General features: G+C 39.6%; 1 protein-coding gene across 8 annotated transcripts in view; it reads right to left on the bottom strand.

Annotated features, from left to right (window-relative positions):
• The window catches only part of BBX (BBX, HMG-box containing), a 290,746-nt gene continuing 263,799 nt past the window's right edge, over positions 587-27,533 (bottom strand). For 6 of the 8 annotated variants that reach the window (XM_018062653.1, XM_018062921.1, XM_018062715.1 and 3 more), the window contains 5 exons: positions 23,024-23,113; positions 21,621-21,680; positions 13,198-13,395; positions 10,996-11,182; positions 587-6,414 (listed from right to left, as the gene is read on the bottom strand). In XM_018062653.1, the coding sequence (XP_017918142.1) occupies positions 6,327-6,414; positions 10,996-11,182; positions 13,198-13,395; positions 21,621-21,680; positions 23,024-23,113 (623 nt within the window). In that variant the 3' untranslated portion in view covers positions 587-6,326. The remainder of the gene's footprint in view (positions 6,415-10,995; positions 11,183-13,197; positions 13,396-21,620; positions 21,681-23,023; positions 23,114-27,533) is intronic. The other 2 variants (XM_018062985.1, XM_018063039.1) reach the window with 2 other exon arrangements.

The following is a 27,533-nucleotide window of genomic DNA, read 5'->3' as shown; positions in this document are numbered from 1 at the left end:
GGTTTAGGTTGGCCAAAGAGTCTCTGTTTGGGTTTTTCCATAAGATGTTATAGAAAAACAGAAATGAACCATTTGGCCAACCCAATATTTATACCGTGTGTGCACATGTGGACTCATGTGCCATTCCAAAGGGTTAAAAAAAAAACAAACAAACCCAAAACCCCAAGATATCCAAGGTTTTAGGTCTCAGGAACATCCTATTCAGCAAAGCTGAGGTCTGTGTTTATCCGACTGTCTTAATGATACTATTCCAATCATTTTACTGGTTCAGGGAAGGACAGTGTGCTTAGGTCACTTTCCAAGGTGGCTCTTCTGCATGCGGACTGAAGCATTCTTCTTCCTTCTGTAGGGATGACCTCTGCTCTACACGTTAGGGAAAGCAACCAAGGCTGCTCAGACAGTGGTGAATCTCAGGTAGAGTTTCGAGGAGACCGTCATATGACATTCTAAAATAGCTGAGAGGTCTTACTTGTATTGAAGTATTTTCCTTACTAGTTTTTAGTGGAAATGGTATACGGAAGGTATATACATGATGGTCAGTAGTTTGAACCAAAAAAATATATATTTAAATAATATCTTTAAAATATTTCAAATTTTTATTAAATATTTTTATTCAGTTTTAAGATCACAGTTAAAGTACTTTAGCATGTTATACACATGACTTACATGTGCAATTTTTAGAAATATCAAATTAAGTATAAGATTTTGAAGAAAGAAATTATATAAATGTGTATATTGACTCTTACTACACATACATCTAAGAAAGCAATAATTCTGTTGTACCATTAAGTGGAAATCATTTATTACATGGCATGTTTACACCAACTCTAAAGAGAACCAAGCCAATTTCTGAAAGCAAAAAAATGAGCGATTCGGTCATGCTGAAAACTGTCAACAGACTTAAGATCCGGTGGTCAAATGAAGCTGTGGTTAATTTTTGACAGGTAAGTAAGCAATTCAAACCTGTGAGAAAAGTTCATAATCTGGTATGTGGAATCTCAGGTGGTTTTTATTCCTTTTTGACAAATTCCTGAGAGCAAGACTTGTTTAGTGCTAATGAAATGAGAAAAATGTTGCCAAGCATATGCTGAGCTCCAGATCACAAACCTCCCCTCCCCCAGTTCTGCTGCTCGGAGCTGAGGCACTAATGTGAGGTGTCAGGGGACGTGAGCACCCCTCTGGGGCGGCAAAGGAAGGTCACTGCTAGTCTGTGAAACACGCGCCTCTGTGATTTAGGTTAGAGCTTGTGAGGTAAGACTTGCTGTGCGGTGGGAGGGCATGGAGGCATTGAATTAGGTCTGTGTTACTCGGTAACCACTTCTGGCCCAAGTTATTAGAAAATCTTTGGAAAGAGTAGTAATGTTCACAATAACTAGGTTCTCTGCATAAAAATCAATTTAAGGGCAGGATCAATTTTGACCACTGGCTGCAACAAGAAAACAGTGGCCAGCAAAGTTCTAAGCACAAGATTTCTTTTCAATTATTAGCATAAATCATACCACCACAAATAAAATGTGGCCACGAGAGGAAGCTTTTTTGTATGTGTGAAGAAAGTGTGTATTTACGTATTTTTAAGGAAAGCACGGATGGAGGTGTGTGAGGGGAGTCAGACGGATCTGCCTTGTTTACTCTCTGGTTGCTTCTTTTTCTATCATGTGAGAAAGATGATGTCACCAGTGAAAAGGACAGGATTATGTAATATGGGGCATAATAAACTTCACTATCGTTTCCAAAATGAAAGTAAAGCATTCCATCAAATCCTGAATACTTCACCAGACAGATCTGGTAAGATGAACTGAAAACTGTTTCTTTTTTTTATATTATAAGTATGATGTTAGTCAATCTAAATAAGATACCTTTAAAAAAAAAAAAATCCCCAAACTCCAATAAAAACAAAATCCAAATCTAATTCTTTGGGAATACTTGTATAAATAAAGCAACACCTAATTAACAATTAGTACACTCTTTACAAGGTGCAAAAACAAGGTCCTATGTGGGGAAGGCTAAATTTTAATTCCCACCTAGCAGTCACTCTGAATACTTTGTAGGTCAAATGTCGTAAAAGCATTGGCTTCTGCTGCCCATTTTCAGCAATACATTGTTCTCTCTGGAGAAGGTGGTTTGTGAGTCTAAACACTGCAGTGGAAAATAGTGGCACTGAAGGTAGAAGCAAAAAAAAGACAAACTTTGGAAACAGGACTTACTGAAATTAACTGGTAAAGCCGAGGTAGCCCATAGGGTTGGCCTTCTCTGAGGGCTCTGTGGAGCACTGCAATCAAAGGGGAGCCTCCTCACAGCACTGCTCACGCCCTGACTCCCTTTACAAATGATGACTCCAGGCCTTGCATGAATTCCTTTTCCCCGGTGAAGTGGCGCTGTTTCCCCTTTGCTGTATGGATGCCGGCCTCCAGCTGCTGGTCTTCAGAACACATAGGATTCATACAGTAGTTAGCAGGCAGCATGGTCCCACTGCTTCACATTAATGCCAAACGCCAAACTTGGAACAGACTTCCTTGATACCCCTAGCCTTCACCCCGCACTGTATAAACAAAACATGTCATTCGGTTTTCAGCTTACTCCTAGCGCTGTTATTGATTTATAATTTGCTTGAGATTTTACATAGGTGCAAACATTTCCATATGATGAGCCGAAGACTACAGAGTGCAAACAAAATTTTCTAGGACTCAGTCAGGGTAGCATCTGACTTGATAAGAGAACGACGGGGATCAAACAAGTTGGATTCTGAATAACCAGACTAGCTCAAATGCTCCTTTTTGTTCATAGTGTTCCATCACTTTTTTCCTCTGCAGCAGTTTTAATGGCAGGAACTAGAACATCAGTGATAACATGGGGATGAGTTCAACATGGGTTTGAGGGGGCATTGGTAGAAAGCTCATCTGATGGAATTAAATAAATATATTCCCAATACTTGAGGGGAAAAGACTGTCAGGATAACGAGAGTATGACATATCCTTTATAAAAAGGGGGGCTTTAATTAATTAGCAATTTTGATCTAAAATCTGGGAACTAACCTAATTTGGGGTTAAGAACCTGTATCTTCAATGTGGCTGTAGGACATTTCTCTTTTTCCTTATCTCAGTATAGTTATCCAAACAAATAAAAACTTAAAAAGGATGTCTTACAGTATTTTCTTTCTTTCACCCAGCTTCTTAGAGCTGTAGCTTCAGTTACTATTATATACTCTACACACTTCAAAATTACATAGGAAAATACCCAGAATAACTAAATAAATAAGAGGCTAAAGAAAACTGGAACAGTACTGCGTCTCCATCTGAGACTGAGCATCCACTTCCAGCATCACAGAGAAGGGCTAGGACAATTTTTTTTTTGTTTTTCGAAAGATTTATATACAGGTTTGAATCCAGAAATTAAGGTTAAAAGCATAAATATTGATAATTTCAACTAGATTCAGAATGGTTTCAGAAAGATATGATACAACAATTTAGAATAAAACAAAGCAGAAGAGCATATTTTGGTTTGCTTGAGACATACATAAGGTGCAACAACTTTTTCTCAAGGATGCTTGTGGGACAAATGTTAGTGTAGATGGTGTTTGCTGGCAGATTAAGGTACACACCATAGCAATATGATTTTCCAAAATAAAAAAGAATGCAAGAAGTGAAATGAAAATGATAAATGGGGGGGGGGGGTTACTACATGTTGGTCTGAAATACTTGTGCTAACAAATGTTATTACCTGAAAACACCAACACCCCTCTCCAGTGGATTCAGGGCATGAGAAAAGCACTATTATTGAAATCAAGACTGCTCAGAGAAACAACAAGGCGAGTGTCTAGAGGACTATAAAGCTTTGCAGGATTTCTGCTACTCTCAGTGCCTAACCGCTTAAAAATTAAGCATTTCTACAAAAAGTTTTTTTTTTTAAAGTATCTGAAAACAGTCATATCCAGTAGGTTGCCCTCCACCCCCACCCCTGCCTAAGGGAAAAGCCACTGAGGTTTAGGAAAAGCAGATCAAGTAAGATATATTAATCACATAGAAAAAAGTAATCTTTTGTTTCGCTTCTTTTTAAAAAAAGGTCCCATGAATATACAGCAATCTCTTAAGGAACTCTAGTGAAATGTAATCGGAGGACTGGAAGGAAGGAGGGGGCTCCGGCAAAAATAGATCTATTCTAACGTGTTCTAGAGAATAATAAGTTAGTACCATTGTCAAGGTGCATGTTCTGCACCAAGAAAATTTTTGTTGATTTTTAATTTTTTTGGATTTTAGCTAATAATTTTTAAATCACTGCTAGCAAGTGGTCCAAAGACTCCAACAGCCACCAACACTAGGACCCAGCAATTTTTAAACATTTACTCTGTGTTTTGAAATTTAGAAAATATTAATAAAACAGCATCATAGTAAAAACATTATGCTAAAATCTGGGGCTGTTCACCTGATTTATTTCTATGTGAATGGGGTTAAGTTTTTAATCTCTGATTAACCTTACTTACTACTTCCATCTTCCTCCATGTTCACAAGGAATATGCATTTTTGAGGACACCATTCCGAAGTCCTGCTGCCCTCTTTAACTGCTTTAAAGAAAAACCCCCATTCTCTCTATCCTTTTTCAGTTCTGTTAGTATGGTGTACATATTTTCCAGCACCGAAACTGAAGTAGTATCTACAACCGTGAAAAGCTAAACCTAGTCAGTACTAATAGAGTCATTTTTTTGTATGGCTATTAGGTCAAATTACGATTAGAAAAAAAAAAATCTTCATTACAATTCAGTCAAGTATAAATAAGAAAGCTAGATAAAACCTTGTAAACTGTCACCATTTAGAGAGCTAATTCAAAAGCTTCAAACTCGAACTAACACTATCAAAATTCCGCCAGTTTGAAAACCAATAAAAATTATTGCTGGAATCCAATAATTAAAATTTGGTAGTTTGTGCTGTGATGCAAGAGTGGGGAAATACTTTGTGCTATGGAACAAATACCCTGTAAAATGTGTAGCCGCCGACTAATTTTGATTTATCACTTTGCATCTGTTGCTAAGAAACAAGACACTGTGAACGTCAGGCGGTGGAGTCAATATGTTGAATGTTCTAAGCCAGTTAATCCACTTGGCACTGGCATATGTATGGTTGGTTTTTTGTTCAAAAGCAACAAAACACAAAAAAGAAACAGGAAACTTGCAGGTGGACTTATGACTGCGAGTCCCACTGTGGTCAGGCACATCTCCCTCACCATTTACTCAATACCTCCGTAATCACAAGAACTCAAAATGGCTCTAAAAACCTGCTGTGCCAATTAGGCTGTGCATAGCAATTGCTACCCGTCCAGTCTGTCTGGGATGGATGTAAAAGGTCTGTAGCTCAAAGTCCACATGAGGTGAGTGTCTTCAATGTGTTCAGAATAGTGAAGTAATACTAAGGTCACTTCTGAATAATAGGTTTTTTTTTTGTTTGTCTGTATGAATGATCCATTTGTTACTCAGACCCCTGTGTAAAAAATAAAAAGAACCCTCAAGGCATGAAAACATTTGTAATCTGCAGGACTTTTCCCCTGTCTGGGAAAATATTTGCCACAATTTGCCCCAAGCAAATTCTTCTTGGTCACTCAAGGCTAAGAAAAACAAAAAATTCAGCTTGCAAGAATTGTAATTGTTTTTTTTCCTCTCTTTCTCTTTTTGCCAGCAAACTACCACTCTGGTGGCAAATATAAAAGTGCAGAATATAGGGACCACGAGGCCGAGCATACACCGCTAACAATGGTACATCTGCCTGCCCGTGCTGCTTGGGAGTCTTTGAACAGGCATTTTAATATTATTCTACAATATAAATGTAGGTATAACCTATTATATAAACCATCTTAGAACTTAAATCTCCATGTACAAAAAAGACTAGGAATATCTAATAATAACTAGTGCAGTGCGTCAGTTTTTGCTTTTTTTGTTGTTTTTTTTGTTTTTGTTTTGAAAGAATAACTAGGTAATATATGAAACTAGTTTCACACTCTCTGGTTGGTAAAAGAGATGCTGGATGAGCTACAGTAAAGGCAGCCTTTTACCAAGTTACCACCTGTTACCATCAAAAGCCTTCAATAGAAAGCAAAGCTCTACATCATCCCGTTTCCGCTCAGTATCAGACAGATCACATCACCCTCAAAGATTCTGGGTTCTGAGAGAACAAAACTGGCCCAGGGTGCCAACTTCTGCTTCAAGTGAATCTGGGCCATGGAGGGCAACAAGCACTTGTTTGCAGTCTGTATTTTCCACCACACGGACTCACTAGCATCCCTCGGTAAAGACAAGGCTAGGGTAGTAGGTAAAGCACAATGTTTTACAATTAAAGGGCGCTTCACTGGTCAGCGCAGGAAATAAGTACAGGAGCCTGTGGCATTTCTTTTGGCTGTCCATCGTGAGTGAGTGGAGTTGACCTCTGACCTCTGTAAAACAAGAGGAAAAGAGAGAGAGAAATCACTTATTGAGAGTATGTTATTAGAAATAAGAGAGGATGATGAATGACCAACAGAAGCTTTCCAATATATCTTGTTTAACAGATGCTACTGCCATATTACTTATGCCTTTTAATTAAAACTGCTTTAAAGCATCTTTATTTTTCTTTCTTAAGGGCTTCTTATCTCAATTCCTCTCACACAATTCAACAACACACTCTGCCCTCAAACAAGCACCTCTGCTATGTAGAGACAAAACCTGAGGTACCAACAAATTTGGGGAAATTACCTAACCTAAGAAGTAGAAAACTTTCAGTCAAGGGTGATGGTTTCAGGATGGCAATATTCCTTTGGATCTTCTTATATTAAAAAAGGACACATTCCTTTCCTTGACTTGACTAAGGGGGAGGCTATCCTATACTGATAACCTTCAGACTCATTTCTTGATATACAATAATAGGCCCAATTTCAAAATTTAAGGCCAATAAAAGGGTCGGCCTCTGCAGAGAGAAGGGAGCTGTGACCGAAAAAATGAATGAAAACAAAACAGTGAAGCTCTCCTGATGAAAGAGAAGTCTCGAAGGCATATGGAGGGAGAGTGTACAGGGAAGAAGGGGAGGACCAACTCGGAATTTCAGCATGTGAGAAAATTCAGTCATCTTGAGCCAAAATCTACACATATGGAGAAAGAACTCTAGACGAGACTTTAAAAATTCATGGAAATTCTTATCATTTGGACTGGATCTACATCAAATAGTTTATTTTTCTTTTTTTTTTTTAATGAGTAGGAAGAAAAACACCACTTGCTTCATGGTTATAAGAACATTTCCTGGTAGAGTCTACAGAGCCTCTCATTCTAAAAAGACGGGATCGTGCACACCTGTGACACTTCTAACAGGCACATGCGCTGCTGAAAATACGGGGGCATGCAGCAATGTCTTCACTGGATCGACCACTTCAATACAGTATCTTTAGATTATGCGAAATAAGGGGAGCAATTTTAAAATTCAAACTGTGTCTCTCCATAACTATATCCAAGTCTCTTTCTCTTGATGCACAAAAAAGAAAATTAATATAAATATCTATAAATGCAACATTTTGGGATTTCAGAATCCAATGATCACTTAGCTTAAGATATAGGAATTTTTTAGAAAAACAAAACGTGTTATAATCAAACCTCTGGATTAATCGGTTCATTCATGTGGGGATGCTTAAGAACCAACTGTTCAATATGTTCAACTCTTTGTTCAAGAAAGATGAAATTAAAATGGTATTTTTTACTTTTAAGATGGAATATGTAACAATATTACAAAAGCCAAAAATATTTTAATAAGTATTGGAAAAGGAAACATACACAGAAAGAAAAGTGAAAAATGAAGAGTACAGTAAAAAAAAAAAAGAGACATCAAGGGGGAGAGAGGAGTAGGGCTGATAGCCCAGCTTGTGTGTGCATGTGCACGCTCAGTCACTCAGTCGTGTCCGATTCTTTGTGACCCCATGGACTGTAGACTCCCAGGCTCCACTGTCCATGGAATATTCCAGGCAAGAATACTGGAGTGGGTTGCTATTTCCTACTCCAGGGGATCTTCCTGAGCCAGGGATCGAACCCACATCTCCTCCATCTCCTGCATGGGCAGGCAGGTTCCTTCCTACTGAACACAAAGAGAGGCATAATGTGGCTGCCACCAAGTGGTGGCTCCAGCTCCCAGGGGTAGGTCAACTGACCGTCCTCAGGGCTCTCTAGGACAGGACGGACGCTTGCATAAGCAGCATTCCTGAGCAAACGCTAAGACACAGGGGTTCAAAGACTTGGATTCAGATCCTGACTTGGTTTAGCTGTGTGCTCTTGGCTAGTTAATTAACTGCCTGTACCGTCATTAAAATGTAACTAAAAAAGATGCAACTGGCAGACCTGATTTTAAGAATAAATTTAATGAGCTTCTGTTCTTATAAAATTTTTAGTAAATAAATAGGCTCTCAACAGAGGTTAATTTCAATTTCTTCCTTCCTGTGGTTTATAAAACTGTTTTTCTATGTTGGATTTCTGAACCCAATATTAAGATTTCTTGTGACAAGAATGCAAGTAATATATATTTACCCCTAACTCTGTGGACCACCTTCTAAATTATGAACTAGGTGATGCCGAGGCAATAATTAATTAATGTGCAACCCAGGTACAATTACATTAAGCCTGTCCATGGAGGGAAGGCTGGTGACTCTGCTTTACCAGGTAAGGGCTAGAGTTACAATTAACATTCCCCATGAGGAGCTGTCTTTCTGGATGCTGAGAACACTAACCATTTGTTACGTTGAGAGTGAAAACTCTAATAAGCAATATTATTCTTTCCAATGGGATGTGTTAAACAAAACAGAAGAACTTCTACTCAAATCATTTTTCCCTGTGCCTCTTGGATAACTTAGGTAGTCACTCACTCATTTGCCCATTCGTCCCCTCATTCCTGGTGTTAACAGGAACTAAGGAAGTCGTGCACACGGAGAATAAAACCGGTGCTTTGCTTTCAAAGTGCACTGGAAAGGAAACAGACATCAAACAGTAACTACAGCCCCGAGGGGCAAATGGTCTAAGAGGGGTGTGTACAGAGACTGTGCAGGACTTCAGAAGGAAGACTGAGACAAGAGGACAAAGGACAGACAGTCACTGAAGGAGGAGCAGCAGTTCACTGGGGAGGAAGATGTGCAAAGGCAAGAAGTGGGCTTACGTGGATGGGAGTAAGCAATTGCACATGAACGCAGGGCAGCGAGGGAGGCAGAGGTTAGGGTGGACAGGCTGCCACTTTCCGCTGCACTGCAAGCCACGGGGGCAGAGGTGGGGGTGTGTAGGTTAACAGTGCAGACGTGTGACCTGTTGTGGCACCAGCAAGGGTGACTGTGTGGTAGCTCTTCCTGAGCTCTGAATTATGACCCCCCGCCCACTGAATTCTTATATGACCTCTTATTTCCACAATTTATGAGGGCACTTAATAACACTCAGGCACGTATTTAATTCTTTGTGCATGCATTATGAGTTTGTCCTCTGTGCTCGACTGTGAAACGCCACAAGCAGAGACGTGTCTGTGTGTTATCCCCCTCAGAGACCTGAGCAGATTTTAACAATGCCTGTCACCATTCACTTGCTATTAGGCACTTTCAGTGTACACATGAAAAGGAATTTGACTTCTTGGAAATGTCTAGAGGCTATTTGTGAGGAAGCACTAGAACTAATATGATAGGTAAAGAGCAAGACACAAAGAAAACTTTCATCAGGGCCTCCTAAACCTGCAGAATCCACCTGCAATGCAGGAGACCCCAGTTTGATTCCTGGGTTGGGGAGATCCCCTGGAGAAGGGATAGGCTGCCCATTCCAGTATTCTTGGGCTTCCCTGGTGGCTCAGCTGGTAAAGAATCCGCCTGCAATGCGGGAGACCTGAGTTCGATCCCTGGTTTGGGAAGATCTCCTGGAGAAGGGAAAGGTTACCCACTCCAGTATTCTGGCCTGGAGAATTCCATGGACTGTATGGGGTTGCAAACAGTTGGACACGAATGAGCGACTTTCATTTCCTAAACCTGGATGTGAAAGATGAAAGAGAATGGTGCCTGACCATTGTGGGTGGATAAAGAAGTTGGGCTGGATTTCAAGCACTTTTGGGATGAAGACTGAAAACCTAAGAAAGGAACTCATCTGCAGATAATCAATTTTGAATAAAAATATGAAATACTTGAATTTACAAAAGACTTTCTTACCTTCCCAAATGTTCCACCAAATAGCAGAACACTCAATTATATACTTAGAACTTAATAACTTTCCATGGGGCTTTACTGAGTTCAAAAGGCTTTCACATCTGATCACGTCTGATTCCTTACAACTGTGTGATTCTTTGGGGATATCGTTATGCTAAATGGAAGATGAGAAAACTGAGGCCCAGAAAAATAAATGACTAATAAACACAGGTTGCTTAAGATATATCCAGGCCTTGTGCCTCCCATGAGTCAGATGGTGAGATGCTCTTTTTCCCAAACTACACAGTTCTCTTCCGCTGGAACCACCGACGCCATCCTCAGTGGGGGTGTTGCCATATGCTAGGCCTGGGACACTAGATTTATTCTGTAGTACATTTCTATGAAAGGAGAACCACTTACAGCCATTGAACAGAAGAAAAACAGAGGACAGAGAAGTGAATGCTCTTGCTCAAGGTCTTCCTTACAGTTTACAGGTGACAGATGCTGCACTCAAACCCAGGTCTGAGACTTGCCTCTAAAACTCCAATGATTAGATAATATGGCTTCTCTCTGCTCTCTCAGGACTCTTTAGAAATGACGCTTAGTCACAGAATAAACTATATTCAAAGTAAAATTCTTGGCGGGTGTACTCCCTTATATTTTCCTGCACAGCTAAATAGTAACACGTGGTAAACAATAGTCTCCTGAACCCCAATCATCGTGGAAAGTATCACCAATCACATCAGGAGGGATGAGCTGGGTTTGCATGTTACGGTCTCCACCCATGTTCTGTGAAAGGGCGTGAAGCTGAACGGGACCCCAGGCCCCAGGGCAGCGAGGCTTCCCACTGCTAACCTGTGCACGTTTTCCATGGCGGCCACTTCGGCCAGTGCGGCGAGGCTGAAGAAGGCGGACACGGCCGGCATCTCTGGGGTGCTGCTCCGCGTCTCCGCGGCCTCCCTGTTGTGCGAGCATTCGTCACTGCAGCCTGTCTCAATCACCTTAGGGAGACTCCTCTGCAGCTGCTCCCTTGGTTTGTCATCTGCAGAGGAAGGGAAATTCATCATGAGAGAGGACTGCTCTGTTTTCTCCGGAGAAGGGACACGGAAAACTCAGTGCCAGACAATGTGAAATGAGCTAATATGCTTTCCTGCTCACTTCTGTCATCCATGGAATATTAAGGCTGTTACAGAATCTCTTCTTTCATGGGAATAAAACTCTTTTATTGAGCTCAGCCACAACCACGAGCAGCACTATGCCCTGAAGCTGAGCAGAGGAGCTGTGTTTTATCCAAGGTCAAAGAATAGGTCAGTCTTGGAGAGAGAGGCGAAAAATGGGCCTTGGTCAGAGTAAAACCCAAGGGACTTCCGCAGAGGGGCCAGGGGATGCTGTAAAATGGTCCTGCAAAACTCAACTGACCAAATACTCTGATGATGCCACAGCACGCCTACTATGCATGTTGGGCATTCCTACACTGAGTTACCAATACTCAGAATGGCCTAAACTAATCCCAGTGAGATTAACCAAGCCCAGTGAGATCCTACACTGTCATGTTTGTTACCTTCTGCAAGGGAGACAAAGGGCCTTCTGGTATTTGTGAAGAGGTGGCCAAAATGCTACACTAATACATGGGCTGGAAATGATTGCACTTCATTATCCAGCCCTTACAGATGAGGAGAAGGGGGAGGAATCTTCCTCATTTTTCCAAAAACGGCTTACCTATAGAAAGTAACTGATAAAGGCTGTAAATGTCATATATTAGAACACGACAGTGCTATATGTTTTTCCACATAAAAGGGAACGTTTTCTAAAACCTTTCACTCTTCCTACAAGCAAAACAGAAGCTATAACAATTTATACAATATGAAAATGACAGAACAGAATCCAGATAAGGAAGGAGAGCAGAGCCTGCTAGGCTAATTATCAGGAAAACTAGATTTTAGTCCTTACCCTACACTTAGTTCAATATATTCTGAAACAAAATTCAACCTCTGTGAGCTTCACTTCCTATATAACAGTAGAATTGGGGTCTTTAACATGCTTTAAGGTTTAACAATCTACATATGCAAAACACAAGTGCATAAAATTCACTAAATGACTTCTAATTTCTATCTTACCATACAATGAGTCCACCAACTAGATTAACCAAAATCAGATATTTATAAATATCACCCTCAAAGAACATTCACTTAATTTTTTTTTCCTATTTATAGAAGTCCTTTATGGGCCTTTGACTTTTTGTGGAAACTGGATTGGGGGAGGGGAGGGAACACCTTCTTGAGGGCTGATAGAATGAGATGCTTTAGGGCTGACAGAATGAGATGCTGGAGGCACTGAAAGGCAGAAAGGCAATGGCTAACGCCAATAATGCTCTGCTGGTGGAGCACCCCAAGATGTGAGGGAATGCGCAGTGTCATTCTCGACAACATTCCTTAACCTGGGTCCCTCCAAGCAACTCCCACACAGGCCGCCACACAGCAAACAGATCACAGGCCACAAATGAAAATGGAGAAATTCACTGTAAGTTAATATCTGGTTACCGAGTAGCCTAGAGAACCAAGAAGTCGAGAAGCATTCTCAGGCTCCTTTCAGGGTCTGAAACAGCTGTACAGGATGTGCGGGATACTTGCTTTCTTAATTCAGGGGTTTACACACCTGATGATCCGGCTTGTAATGACTTAAATAGTGAACCAGGGACTAAGATTCATCCAGTACTTTTAAAAGTCTCAGATCTTTGGGAATTTACATAAGAATCTGTGGTTGTGCAAGCTGAGAAAGACAAGGCAGCTAACAGTACTAAAAGCTACCTTTTCTTCCTAGGAACTCTGGATGTGCTCTTGGGAAAAGACCTATGATTTTAACACAGAGACCAAAGCATGTATGTTTAGAAGTCTGCAGGAAACCAGTTCTCAAGGAGACCCAGAGAGGGAACCCACAGAGCAGACCTACTTTTCGGAGAGGACCCACAGTCGGCTTAGAGTCATTTTCTGGCCACTGAGGCCACGATGGTCCCTTGCTTGCTCTGGTCCTTTCTGTCTAAGCACTTCCTTTTCTTACCCAAAGTACCTCCTGCTGGTGACACCCGGCCATCTGCTGTCCTGACAAGGTGTGTGATCTTGGTTTTCCTTGCTTTTCTCTTTTGGCTGCCCACCAAGGGTTCTTGAGTTGTTGTTGGCTCTGGAGTGTTGGGAATGGATAGGGCATTTTTAACCTTATAAGCAGGCTCTGTGGTGTTTTTGTCTTCTGAAAATATGGCTGCAACAGGACAAACCATATACAGTTACACACAAAAACACAAGCATTACTTGTAGTAGGAAACATTTCTAAATGTCCGACCTATATGAACGAGAACTTAAAAGTTTTCAAAGTACTGAGGGAAAAAAGAAATATTGACCATAATTTTAAACAAATATTTCTTTAAATATTAAGTACAGAATAGAATACCCTCTGTACCCCAACAGAATACTGTATTAAGAGGCTAGTGGAATAACATGTTCTAAGTGTTTGGATCTTGCAGGTTGCAGGGTGGGTAAGTGTGTGTAAATATGAATAAACTGTGTCCCAACAGACAAGTTGCACACATGACCAGGATCCCTATTTGAGATCCTTTTGACCAGCTAGTCTCAAGAGGTAGATGAAAGAAGTTTCTTTCCTTCTGAGGATACTGAGGTTAAGTACGTGCTTCTTAAATATACACTTACATTTGTTTTCAACCTCCAGGTTGGACTGATGAGAAAAGAAATTGTCTGTGAGACCTGATCTTCTTTTATGCATACTGAGTGCATAATAGAAGGATCTGGCAAACACTGATGAAGCTGGCTCATAACAAAACTCTCCCATTGGCAGAATTCAAGGACAAGATAATGTGCTTTAGGGAGATAATTTAATAAAGTACATGTCAGCGGAACTCCCTGAAATGTTAGTTTCAGGTTTTCTAATTCTAATACCAGCAAATCACTTAATAGCACACACTTGTATCTTATTAGTCACTGTGTCAAGAGTAAGGAACACATTTGCCACCAAAGACCTTGCTCTCAGTTCAAACGGGTCAGGAATGCTGTGTCTCTTCATATTTATTTCCTTAGGAGTCTGTCCTTCTCCCTCCCCCCTTAATTTAAATTAAGACAGGAAGATGCAGATATGAGTACAATAAGCATTTAGGAGTATTTCTTTGTAGTCAGGTTTCCTGATTGGGACTGTTTTTATCCCAGTGAACTAAGAATGGGACAGGAGAAAGAGGCATCTTTCCATTTTTAACTGTCCAATCTCTTAAGACTGGTCTAGAAACTGTTTTTGACAAAGAGAAGGGGAGTAGGGGTCAGGAAATCAACTTGGAGGGCACCTGGAGGTGCTTATCAAAAGGTGGATAAGAAGGCAGACACTGGAAATAACACAGTATATGTAATGTAGGAAGACAAGGTAAAATAAAAGGAACACAGCAGAAGAAATAACTCAGGGTGTGAAAAATGCACTTATTGATATAAATACTTACACAGGTTTCATTTAAAAATTTTAATGTAGCTCCCTAATGGGTTTAGGTGTAGCCTTGAGAAAGGAGGCTACAAATCAGTAACAATTTTGCCCTTAAGCATTTGAAACCAGGCTTCCTATTCCAAACAAGTGGGATATCATTTCAATCACATCAAGAGAAAGGATGTAAAGCAGAAATCATATTATGGTTTGTGGCTTGGTCTTACTATATTATTGCATAATAGAAGGCTGTGTGTGGACAGGCTTAAGGTAACAGTTACTTGAAACCAAACAAACAAACAAAAACTATTTGGCAATGCTCCCAAACAGCTTTTCAAGCAAGTAATTAAAATTAGGGAGAAGGCTCCTTTTAAATTATAGATCTGACCAGGTCAGTCATGGAATATTGATACTTTGCAGTTTGCTTCACATAGGCCAGTGGTGGTATATATGCATTAAAAAAATTTTTTTTTAAGTTTAAACTTCAGTGAAAGCTACCAGCAAAATAAAAAGATAATTTGGTTAGAAACACTCCAAAGGTGTTTCATGACTCTGCGTTAGCCCTGAAATTCAAGCCTCCTATACAAAGAAGCCAAAATCTGAGTTCTAATAACCTCATTGGATATTCATAAGCTTCAAAAGTATAGTTTCTTATCTAGGCCGATCAGTTGTCCCTTCTGACTACAAGGGGAAATTTGTGATCAGTTGTCCCTTCTGACTACAAGGGGAAACTTGTGATCAGTTGTCCCTTCTGACTACAAGGGGAATTTGTGATCAGTTGTCCCTTCTCACTACAAGGGGAAATTTGTGATCAGTTGTCCCTTCTCACTACAAGGGGAAATTTGTGATCAGTTGTCCCTTCTCACTACAAGGGGAAACTTGTGATCTCTCTCTGGTATGATCACTGCATTACAGTTGGACCTACCAGACAAAGCATTAACCTCTGCTCTCTTTTTCTTCCTCTTCCCAGAAAAATCTAGAACTTGTGGAGATAAGGGTGTAGCAGGACTCCAAAGATGAAGGGTGTATTAAATCCAAATTACTGCTTGTATACGAAAAGAATCAAAAAGGTCAGAGAGAAGGCATGGACACCAGAAAAGGGCTAAGAGGGTTGGGAAAGATGACCTGGTTTCTATGGCAACAATACGGGGCTAATGGAAATGCCACAGTCACAGAAGATTCTATTCTTGACTTTTTAATTTACTAACTGTGGGACCAGGGTCTCAGTTTCCTCATGTAAAGACGGAGCTGGATGAGACTACCTCTAAAGAAGCCATCCAGCCTGAAAATTCTTTTCATTTCAGGTCTAGAATCAAGGTCCTGGTGGTGTTTTCTCCAGTCAGCCCCAGTGTCTCAAGGCTGTGGGAGAGCCCTGACTGTGGGGCTCCCTTGACTGTCAGCTTTTTGTTTTCAGTGAGACTTCAGATATTTTCACTTCTTTTCAGTGGTTACTCATTTTCCTATATGTTTTCAGAAGAAGCCAAGGGTATGGGTGCAAAGGGTTTGCAAATGGGAGGTGAATCAGGCCTTAAAGGCAATGGGACCGGGGGACGCTCAGACACCAGCAGCCGAGGAGCTGCGGGGTCAAAGGCAGGTGGCCAACAGATACCAGTAGATCATGGGGTCACAGGGATTGGGAGGCTGGGAAATAGCAAAGGAATGAATCAGGCTGTAGGCAAGTGAAAGATGAAAAAAAGGAAAACGCCCTACAAGTTCTCATAAGTCACTGTAAAGGAGGCAATGCCACCTCTCCAGATGCTGTCTTCTCTAAACCACTGTCAGATCGAAAAGTAATCACAGGGCCTACAGATCATCCACATTTGAAAAAGGCATCTGGGACTTCCCTGGTGGTCCAATGGTTACAAATCTGCCCTCTAATGCAAGGGATGTGGGTTCTATCCCTGGTCGGGGAACTAGATCCTACAGGCCACAGGGCAACTAAGTCCATATGCTGCAACCTGAGAGGCCCAAGGGCCGCAATGAAGAGCTCACAGGCCAGTTAAGACCCAACACAGGCAAATTAGAAGTTTTTTTTTTTTTAAAGAAAAAACTTCAATATAAAAAAAAGGCATGTGATGTGATCTTCCTATAGTTAAGAGGAAAAGGGCAGAGTGAGTCTGTCCCATGCTCTGACCCATGGGTGACCCTAGAACATCTTGTCTTATCTGGTGGCCTACAGCGATGATGGTCTTCAGGGTCAGTGCTCAGGGAGAACCCTCTCCTAACACAGAAAAATTGGGGAAAGCAGGTAAGGCTAAGTCAAAGACGTACAGCTGAACTTTGAACAACACAAGTTTGAAATATAAGGACACAGGTCCTCTTGTAAGTGGATATTTTTACATAAATACATACTACAGTACTACATAGTGCACGGCTGGTTTAATCTGCAGATGCAAAACTGCTTATACAGAGGGCCTGGAGGGCTAGCTGTAACGTTACACATGAATTTTTGACTGAGGAGGTGAAGTGGGGGTTGAAATGACTCTGTTCAAGAGTCAACTACAGCTGCCTGGGACAGAAACAGCAGATCAGAGTCCAGCAACATAAACAAAGAGAAACTTCTTCTATCATCCTCTCCAACTAGCTGGTTAAAGGATCTCAGGCAGGAACCCTGAACACATGTAGAAATTGTGGTCTCCCGGGACACAATTTATCTAGATTTACATACACTGTCCTCCCCACCAACCTGCAAGAATCAAAACAAAGGCTTAGTGGTACAAGAAAATTAATCAACAGAAACCTCAATTAAACAGTCAGGAGACCAGAAGGGGGAGCTCTCAAGCCTTGCGATGATAGTAGAGCCCAACAGGAAGAAAGACCTCTCTTCTTTCCTGGCAGGGACTCACACAATGAAACGCCACACACTTGATTTACCATAGCCCTCCCAATCCCAGTTTCTTTCCCCCTCTATACAACTCTCCTTCCTTTGACATATGGGCGCTTGCACACTATGGTGGCAAACCCCAAAGTTAAATTCTCTGCTGATCCAGAATATACTCATCTTTGCTGGAGAAATAACTGGCAGTCTGTTAGTTTCAGGTCAACAGTGGTGAGAAACAGGAAATGAAAAAAGCTTAGGGGAACAGCCCAAAGATGTGTACCGAGACAGCAAGGTTTGCGCCTTTCCCCTGCCCCTCCCCCAACCCCTGCGCTAAACTACTGGAAATGTGAGAAAAGGAAGGTTTTTGTCCTCTAAAAACAAATTAGTCATTTTCTCTTTTGGCTTGTAACTGAACACACAAACCTACCCAAGCACTGCAAAACAAGTCCACAGAGCTGCTTTTTATACTCCACAATAATCATAATACACTTTGAGCATATCATGTGAGAGTGATAATGTGAGCTCATTCCTGGAGTAACATTAGGAATGTGGCAATAAGAGACTGTCTTATTTTCCAAACTCTGCTCCCAAAATGTAGAGTGAGTTTTTTGGTGAAGGAGCATAGCACTTGTACTGTTACCCCAGGAGGCCATTAAAAGCTCCAAAGTCACTAATTCACAGGCCAGTTACAGGAGTCACAATTGCACTGAAATTATTACAGCCAAGTCTGGACTCTCACGGCCATGCGTTAATCTCCCATGAGCTGAAAATGCAGTCAAAGGCTAAATGGAACACAGGAGTCAAATGAATGAGCCTTATCTAAGACCCTGGGGGACTCTGCTGAAGTTAGAAAGCAACTACTCTGAACTTACGAAGAGAGATCAAGTTAGCCTGACTTGTGGATATTTCAAAAATCGAACTGTAAACTAGACTTTTCTTCCCTGTAATTACGTTTATATATTGTAAAGAAACTAATTTTATGGAGATACCTAGTCTGAGATTTCTTTTTTTTTCTTATAAAACATAGTATTTATAATTCCAGCAAATGAGGGCTACCCAGATATGCCTGAAAAATCTAAAATGTAGTGGTCACTGTGCTTTGGTGTTGGTTTCTTCCCTTCCTATTTACATTGGCCAGGCTTCAATTCCTTATCAGGTATTTGAAGCTGATAAGGTCTCCTTAAATTGACTGGAGCTGCTGTTAAGATTCATTTATACAAAAAGTAAATGTGAAAACCCTCTGGAAACATAAAACAATATTAAGTAGTAATCATCCCCCTCAATATTATTACAATTAGAAACCTCTAGCTTAAGCATGAACTTATGACACTGTAACTTGGTGGAAAGATAAACACAGTGGCAGAGGGAAGTCATCTTGGTTTTTCTGAAAAGTTTACCTTGAATTCTAGCCTACAGGCAATTTTTTTTTTTTTTAAATGATTTGCAAGTTTAAGAAGTGGTTCAGCAATTTTGAATTTTAAAAGCATGGGGAAAATGCTTATAAATTATTAGCTTAGCACTTAAACCTCAGATGTGACTACTAAACCCCTGAAAACTTCTGATATTTTAGGGGAGAAAACTCACAGTCAATTATACTCAGGATGGTGTAGGTAAAGGATAGTGAACTTGAAGTCATCCACTTTAACAGAGTCAGAAGCAGCTAACAGCTGCCTATGTAGTGGAATCAATATTTCATTTATAGGCATCTGTTACAAACTTCTAAAGTCTGCCTGGCCTTTGCCCAGGATAGCCTACACATGCTACACTGTCCTGAATACGGTTTCCTTTTTCTGACCTCATAATAATCTCCAAGATAAAGTTTTAACAAGGAATGACATGGACACCTATCACATAGTCACCACCTGAACAATAAAATGGAGGAGATGGTATAAAAATAACAAAAAGTCACAACTGATTCCTTTTCGTCTGGCTATATAAAATGAATTTGTCCTCTACACTAAAAGATATGCAATTTTCAGTGCCTATTCTCCAAAGTTTCATTCCATACACATTAATAATAAATATAATTAAATATCAAAGATAATTTTTCCAGCTACACTCTTTTGACTGCCTAGAAGATTCAAAATTAATTTACATTTCTGCCCTCCAAATGGCAGAAATTTAGGGCTTCAGAATACGGTATTTTCAGCATTATACCATTCACTAAAGGTATTACAGTAACAAAATCATCAAAGTGTTAGAGGAGAAATGAAATGTACAGTTCATGTATTACTGTGCCTTCTCATTTATCCCACCCCTAAACACACATATCCTACAATAGAGAACAAATGTGGAGAGTGAATCCTATGAGGTTAAAGGGTCTGTCCTACCGGAGACCACGCATTAGTGGCAGGTCTGAGATTAGGAATCAGGTCCCCTAATTCCTACTTACTCGCTCTTTTACCACCCTGCACATGCTGTGATACCTCCTTATAGATGAGGTAGGGTTTTCACTGTTTTAAAATTAAAATATTTAGAATAGCATCATTTTAAGAAAAGAGTAATATTGTCTTAAATGCCTCTTTCAGATTCCTCTGATAGTTCATCAGTGCCTTACATTTATCAAATCTGTGCAGAACATATTTTTAAAATACACACGTGTGAAGGTGTATCAATTTAGGGATGTTAGGGTTTAACACTGAGAGTGGCGCAACAATTCATATTTTGTTTGCCAGCAAAGTGCAGAAATGATACCCTATAGAGGCTGTGAATGTGAAGTAATAAGTCAGAAAGGAGACATATTGCTGGCATTTTCTCTAAAAGCAAAATGACATAAGAGCAGACATGCAGTTCATGTGAACTGTGCCAACCAAACAACAAAAGTTCACGTTGATGATGAACTCAAATTTGCATATTTTTGACAAATATCTTTAAAACATGAGTGCTTTTTTAGAAACGACTTAGGTCACATGTGTATCTTAATTTTTTCTCTTTCAACAAAGGAATGAGAGTATATTCCTTGATTCCTTTGGGAATCAAGACACATGGACTTGTTCATCAAGTTCCCCTTTGTAGCCGTAAGTAAATAAACCAAAGGGGTAAATCAAAAGGATGATCACGAAAGTCTCTCCTAGTTTTCAAATGACGTGACTCCTCATGACACGTTGGAAAAATGTTCAGGTTTTTAAAAATATCTAAATGGAAAAGAGCATCAGTGGGAAGAATGGATGTATGGCTCTTTACCCACCGCAAAATCTTCATTTACCTATAGTTCAATACTTAAGAGGAATTATGTAAAGTCACAAATAAATATGACTGTGGGAAATTTGAAATAAAATCTGCGCTTCTAACATTTACCAGTGAATATGGGGCTTTTCTTTGGCTACCAAAAGCCTCAGGGACATTCCCTTTGATCACAATCAGGAGGAACTGGGCAGTGGGTTGGGGAGGAAGACCAGGTCAGGAATCACTTCGGCAGGGCTCCCACATCCAGGAGAGCCCCGTGCCGCTCCATTTGACTTCCCAAGCGCATCCTCTTGCAACGTGAGCTGCAGTACTGAATATTTCCAGTTTTGAAACCTCTAATTTGGGACTTCCCTGGTGGCCCAGTGGTTAAGAATCTGCCTTGCAATACAAGGGACACAGGTTCAATCCCTGGTTAGGGAACTAAGATCCCACATGCCATGGAGCAACTAAACCCGCATACCACCGCATGCCACAATTAAAAACCCAAGGCAGCCAAATTAAAACAAAAATCCCCTCTAATTTCTGGTGACTGTGGTTAAAACTCCCCCTATCACAAGTTAAACTCCACATGACGCACAGCCTGACCATTAGTAAGATAAAAATTTTGTCACTTTTGAACAGCTTTTCAGATCTAATATATCCTACTTTTCTATTTATTTATTCAATTAATTTTTGAGAGTTTGATATTGAAACTCCAACTAAGTCTTAATTTATCTACTTAAAAAATAACTGTAATACCTAGTGGAACTATATATAATTTTGTTCTGTTTTTTCCAAGTCTCTGGTAAAAGTGTTATCATATTTTAACAATTTAAAAAACTTAAAAAAGCAAAAAAACTATCAATTTTGATTTGAAAATTAAAAATAACTCAAAATTTAAAAATAACAGGTCTAATGCTGTTGCTTAATTCTGTACAAACTGGTATCTTTTTAAATCTACAAAAATTATGGCATTTCCAGCATAGTCTACCTGAAACGATACAATGAATGTTGCTTGTTTTACCTTCTGTAGGGTGAATGGCGTCCAAGAAGAGTTGCTTGCTTGACCATTTATCCCCACTTCCTAAAAGCAGTAACAGAAAAGGAAAGTGAATCTCTACTCCTAGTATAGACACATAAACTATAAAAATAAGACAATCCACAAAACCACCTCAATAAAAAAGTGTTATAACACAAATGAAACAGAATTTTACTTCAACTATTTAATTCTCAAAACCACATTTGCCAACTAATTAGGCCATATCAGAAATGCATTAAAAGTAAACAAATTTGCATTTTATAAAAACACTGTTGGATAATTTCTATGACTTTAATCGAGATTAACCTAGAGATTGGTTAAAAGATAAAGATAAAAGCTGACATTTTACCTAAAGAGAGATATTTCTCCACTGAAAGCAGAGAATAAATACCAACATACAAAACAAAACTAAGAGGCTGAATGCAGGTGAAAATAAAACCCAAATTAAGTAAAAGGTCACACACAGGAACACTCAGGCATGTATGTCTACACAGGGAAGACAGCTGCATTTAAAGCCTCATTCCATAAACACGAGGGACTCCACATCTGGCCATGCAAGTAGGATGCAATGGGCATCGGATGGGTAGGCTCATGGCGGTCATGACACTAACATGCAGGAGATGCCAGAGAAAGACTGACTTCCAGGACATGTGGTTGCACTGAACCAGATGGGGAAGTTTATCTTCTGTGTGAGAGAACAGAGGGAGATCTTTAGATGAGCCCTGAAGAGGTTCAAGGGCCCATCCAGACCATGACAATGACACCGATGCTCAGAGCAAAGGGAGGGTAGAGTGCCTGTGTCTCTCATGCCCTCTGGAAATAACGGTTATGTGACTGAAGGAGGTGGGAAGAGCCCGACAAGCTCAGTATACAGATAGAAAAAAAGAGAGAGAGACAGGTTACGACGTAGGAATGGAATCCCCCTTGACAAGGATCCTCAAGTGTCAGAGAAAGTATAGAAACCGTGGGGCTTTCATATGAATATCAAACTGGGAAGATTTCAGGAAGCAGGAAACGTGGTCCTGCTTTGACGGCTGCCAAACATGAGAAAAAAACGAGAACAGTCAAAGAAAATAAGTGGAGAAGAGCTCATGAAGACTAAATTTAAAAATGTACCAAATACAAATAAAAAAAGCCGTTTTAGGATTCATATGGAACTCTGAAACTAGAGACAAATAAGGGATTTGAGTACAGAAGTGGAAAAAGATCCCTCTGTGCAATTAGCTGCAGAGTCTAGAAATAATGAAAGTGCCTGCGTCAGAGCTGATGACATTGAAGCAAGCAGAGGGGAGGTAAAGGCGAAGACGGTGCGGTGAAGCGTCACTCAAAGATGAATCCACAATGGAGGTGGCTGAGAAGTCTTAATGGAGCATGGAAGGCACCAATACCTTTTTCCGGAACATTAGGCTTCTCCTTTTTGTGCTTATATTTGCTGACAATTTTGTGGAATAAGTTCTTTTTCTGAGACTGGAAAGGACCTACAGACAATATTAATATAAATATATTTAAAATTTACAATGCTTCATAAAAAAAATACTCCGTGTTTCTAAACAATTATACCCTCCCCCAACTTGTGAAATAAGCAACCTGATTCACAAGAAATGTCACCTTGCATCTTTTCTCATCCAACTTGTGCTCAGCTCCCTTCCCTAGATTTACTGAAAAACCAGTGAGATTTTCCTTAGAAATACATCTGACAGAAGCCTCCATTAGGGCTGGGACTCCCTCAGCAAACTGCAGATGTAGTGACTACAGCACACCACAGCCAGTGATGGCAGTACAGATTGTAGTCTGTAATAGACAGAAGATTTTACTTTAGATTCCTAAATATCATGAAGGCAAGGATGACACAGACATTTTGTTTCTCCTAAGAAACTGATCTTCACAAGGACAGCACTTTGAGGATGACTTTCAGGTGGGCCTGATAGCATTAGATAGCTTTACACCCTATTCTGAGGATATTCTAGGAAGAAAAGATTGATTTAAAAATAGAAAAATACTTGTCAAGACCTTTTTTGTGGAGGGTGGCAGGGGGAGAGGAGTAGGGAATGGGCAGAAGTCTCAAACTGGATCTTAGTTTGCTCAGATAAAGAAAAGAGACTTGGGATTTTTCAGTCACCATCAGAAATGGCAACAGCACTGACCTCCCCAAAGCAGGTTGCTTTCTACACTTTGATGATAGTCCTATGTGAAACTGACAATCACCTTACATAACTTCTGTTTCCTCATGTGTAAATGGGGATAATAATAGTGCCTAACTCACAGGGTTAAAGTGAGGATTTTAAAAATTAGAAGCTCTCTAAGCTGCTCCTGCTGCATCTACCCACCTACCAGGATCTGCACCCACGTGCCCTGTCTTCCTGCCAGAGGCAACTATCTGTGCTCCTGTCTAAAGTATACCATTAAATGGTTTTTATGTTCACAAATATTTGTAGCCGTCATCACTTTGAGGACATTTTCACCACCTCAAAAATAAACCTCGTATCCTTTTAGCTACTACACGCCTCCCTACCTCTATAGTCTCTGTATCCCAAACTGCCCTGGCTAGAACCTCCACTACATTGTTGAATAGAAATGGTGAGAGTGGACATCCTTGTCTTATTCCCTATCTTAGGGGGAAAGCACTCAGTCTTTTATCATTAAGCATAATGCTGGTTGTAAAGTTGTTTTTTTTTAAATGTCTTTTATCAAGTTTTTAAGTTCCCTTCTGAGTTTGTTGGCTGTTATCACGAAAAGGTCCTGAATTTTGTCAAATGTTCTTTCTACGTCTACTGAGATGATCCTGTGGATTTTTCTTTGTCCTTGTCCTACTGTTGTGGTATATTAATTCCATCAACTGGATTTTTAGATGTTAAACCAACCCTGCATTCCTGGGGCAAAACATCAGTTGATTACAGTATATAATTCTTACATGGATTCAGTCTGTTAGCATTTTGTTAAGGATTTCTGTGCCTACATGTGATAGAGAGAGTGGTCTGCAGTTTCGGATTTTCTTGTCTGTGTGATATGTCTGTCTAGTTTTGACTTTAGGGTAATACTGGCTTTCTTATTGGGAAGTGTTCCCTCCTCTTCTAATGTTATGAGCAAGCTTATGAAAAACTGGTATTAATTATTTAAACATTTGGAAGAATTAGGTAGTAAAGCCATCTGGGTCTAGTACTTTTTTGCTTACTAAATTCAATCTGTATACTAGTTATAGGTCTATTTACATTGTCTATTTCTTAAGTCAGGTTCAGTAGTTTGTGTTTTTCCAGTAACTGCCCATTTCATGTAGGCTGTCTAACTTATCAGCATACCATTATTCATAGGATTCCTTTTTAATCCTTCCTATTTTTGTGAGGTTGGTAGTAATGATCCCTATTTCACTTCTGAATCTGTTTTCTTTCTTTCTTGGTCAGTCTAGTTAAATGTTTCTCAAGTGTGTTTCTTTTCAAAGAATTAGCTTTTGGCTTTAATGGTTTTTCTCCATTATTTTCCTATCATTTATTTAATTAATTTCATTTCATTAATCCCCTCTCTAATCTTTATTATTTCCTTTCTTTTACTTTTTTAGGTTTCGTTTGTTCCGCTAACAGTGTCTCAAGACAGGTTAGGTTATTGATTTGGTATCTTTCTTCTTTTTTTATATAAGAATTTATACCTATAAACTTCCCTCTAAGTCATGCTTTAGCTGTACCTATAAATTTCAGCATGCTATATATTTTCATTTTGCTCATCTCAAAGTATTTTCATATTTCCCTACTGATTTCTTCTTTGACTCACTGGTTATTTAGAGTGTGTTGTTTAATTTTCACTTAACTTTTGAGTTTTCTGAATTTTCTCCTGCGGTTAATTTTTACTTTCATTCCACTGTGGTCAGAAAACGTAATTTCAATCATTTCAATTCTTTTTGTGAAATGTTCCAGCATACTGTGTGTTCTGGAGACTGTCCCATGTATACCTGAGAAGAGTGTATATGATGCTATTGTTGTGTGGAACATTCTATATATGTCTGTATGATGTTCAAGTCTTCTCCTTCGTTAATCTTTGACCTAGTTCTATCAAACCTATTCCTTTTTCCATATTACTGCTCACCTTCTGAAACATTATTGTTCAGGCTTATTTACTGTCTGGTACTCCCACTATAATGTAACCTCCATGGCAGCAGGGTTCTTTGTTTTCATTCAGAGATATATTCTATACGCCTAGGATGGTGCTCAACACGTGACTGATTTTCAACAATATTGTTGCATGAATAAGCAAAGCTCTTAAAACACTGGATGGCATAAATAAACAGTTCAAGAAATGACAGTTGTTGCTATTATTACTGATAACATAAAGGTTTACAAATGATTTTTGAGGACTATACCAAGTCATCCTTCTAAATAACCAATAACAAATATTCTGAATTGGGTGGTAGTGGTGTGAAATGGAAACAGAAAACACTTCTTATTTGTTTTTTGGGGTAGGGGGGAAATGAATGAAAAGGGAAAGAAAACAAATTTAACATACAAAGACAATATATCATGTGGATGATATACACTAATATTACAGGTATTCTTTACAGCCCATTTGCCATCATTCATATGTATTTTATACAATCCAGGAAAGTGTAGGTGGTGCACACGAATGACAGAGGCATGGGCAATCGTGGAAAATGGAAGCAGAAGAAAGCAGAAAGCAGAAAGACAATTCTGAGACTTCTCTGGATCATAAGGATGCTAGTGATTTACCCACAGGAAGATAATCTAACGATAATATGGTACAGGCTCACAGGGAGAACGACTTTTGTTCATCACTGTGTACGAGGACAATGGGATCAGGAAATGGTTCACAGAAACAGACTGATTTGATGTATGGAATGGGTTAAGAAAGAAGAAAAGAATGCATATTTTCAGACCCAACCATACTCGGAGAAACCTAAAAAGTATAATTTAAGGACACAACTTAATATAGAGCTTGTCAATTTTAACATAAAAAGAGAACATCCAGGGAGGTTTAGTACCCAGAAGAGTTTCCGTAAAGTTATATTTTTAAACAGCCTTGCTGCTAGCCATCCTGAACTATAAAACAAATCTAAGCAAACGACAAGTTCAAATAAAAAGAAAAGTGATAAACTCAAAGGAGTTTGATATGAGGATAAGATACAAGGATATTCACTGAAAAGCAGTAACTTTAGTCAAGAAGTGAACAATTTCACTCCTGTCCACCAGTATGGTATACATGTCTGATATTTTGTTTAAGGGAAATAAAGTCAAAATTTGTAAAAAAATAGCACATATACTACTATTTTTCCTTAATTATAATTAACATAGAAATGTCCAAGGAGGGAAAAGAAGGCAGGAAGTCAAAAACAGAGAAAAGAAGCTGAGAAGGAACCTTCCGGAGAGCAAACAGATGGCAATTGTCTTTCCATGAACCACCATCTCAAGTTTCCATGCCATCTCACTCTCCCATCTTCCTACCAAACCTCTTGAAAGACAGCTGGTACCAGTTTCCACTTCCTTATGACAAAAATCACTGTTGCTAGCATATGAACTAGCTTAGGACTTCACTAACATTTTTGGACAGGGTGGCCTGTATTTTGAAGATATCAACTTCTTTTGCATCCCAACTTCACAGCTTGGTAAAAAATAGCAAAGACAAACTATAACCTGAGACAGTAGAAGGCATGCCATAGAGACACTGATAATAACTTTTTCAAAACATTAATGTTGTTCATAGTTTGCTGAAAAATGGACACGTTTTAGCTGAGAAGTATAGTGACACAGAGCCCTTTTATTATTAGTATGGTATGAAAAATTTTCAAGGTCAGCGGGTGAGGTGAATTAAGAGAAGCTTGGTTTGGAGAACTGCAGTAGGAAAGAAGTATTAGGCACAACTTGAATCTTGAATGTGGTGACAATGTCCAGCTTCTAT

Source organism: Capra hircus, chromosome 1, assembly GCF_001704415.2.
Source record: "Capra hircus breed San Clemente chromosome 1, ASM170441v1, whole genome shotgun sequence".
NCBI lineage: Eukaryota > Metazoa > Chordata > Mammalia > Artiodactyla > Bovidae > Capra > Capra hircus.
The sequence above is the reverse complement of the archived record's forward strand: the minus strand, read 5'-3'. Positions and strand labels throughout refer to the sequence as shown.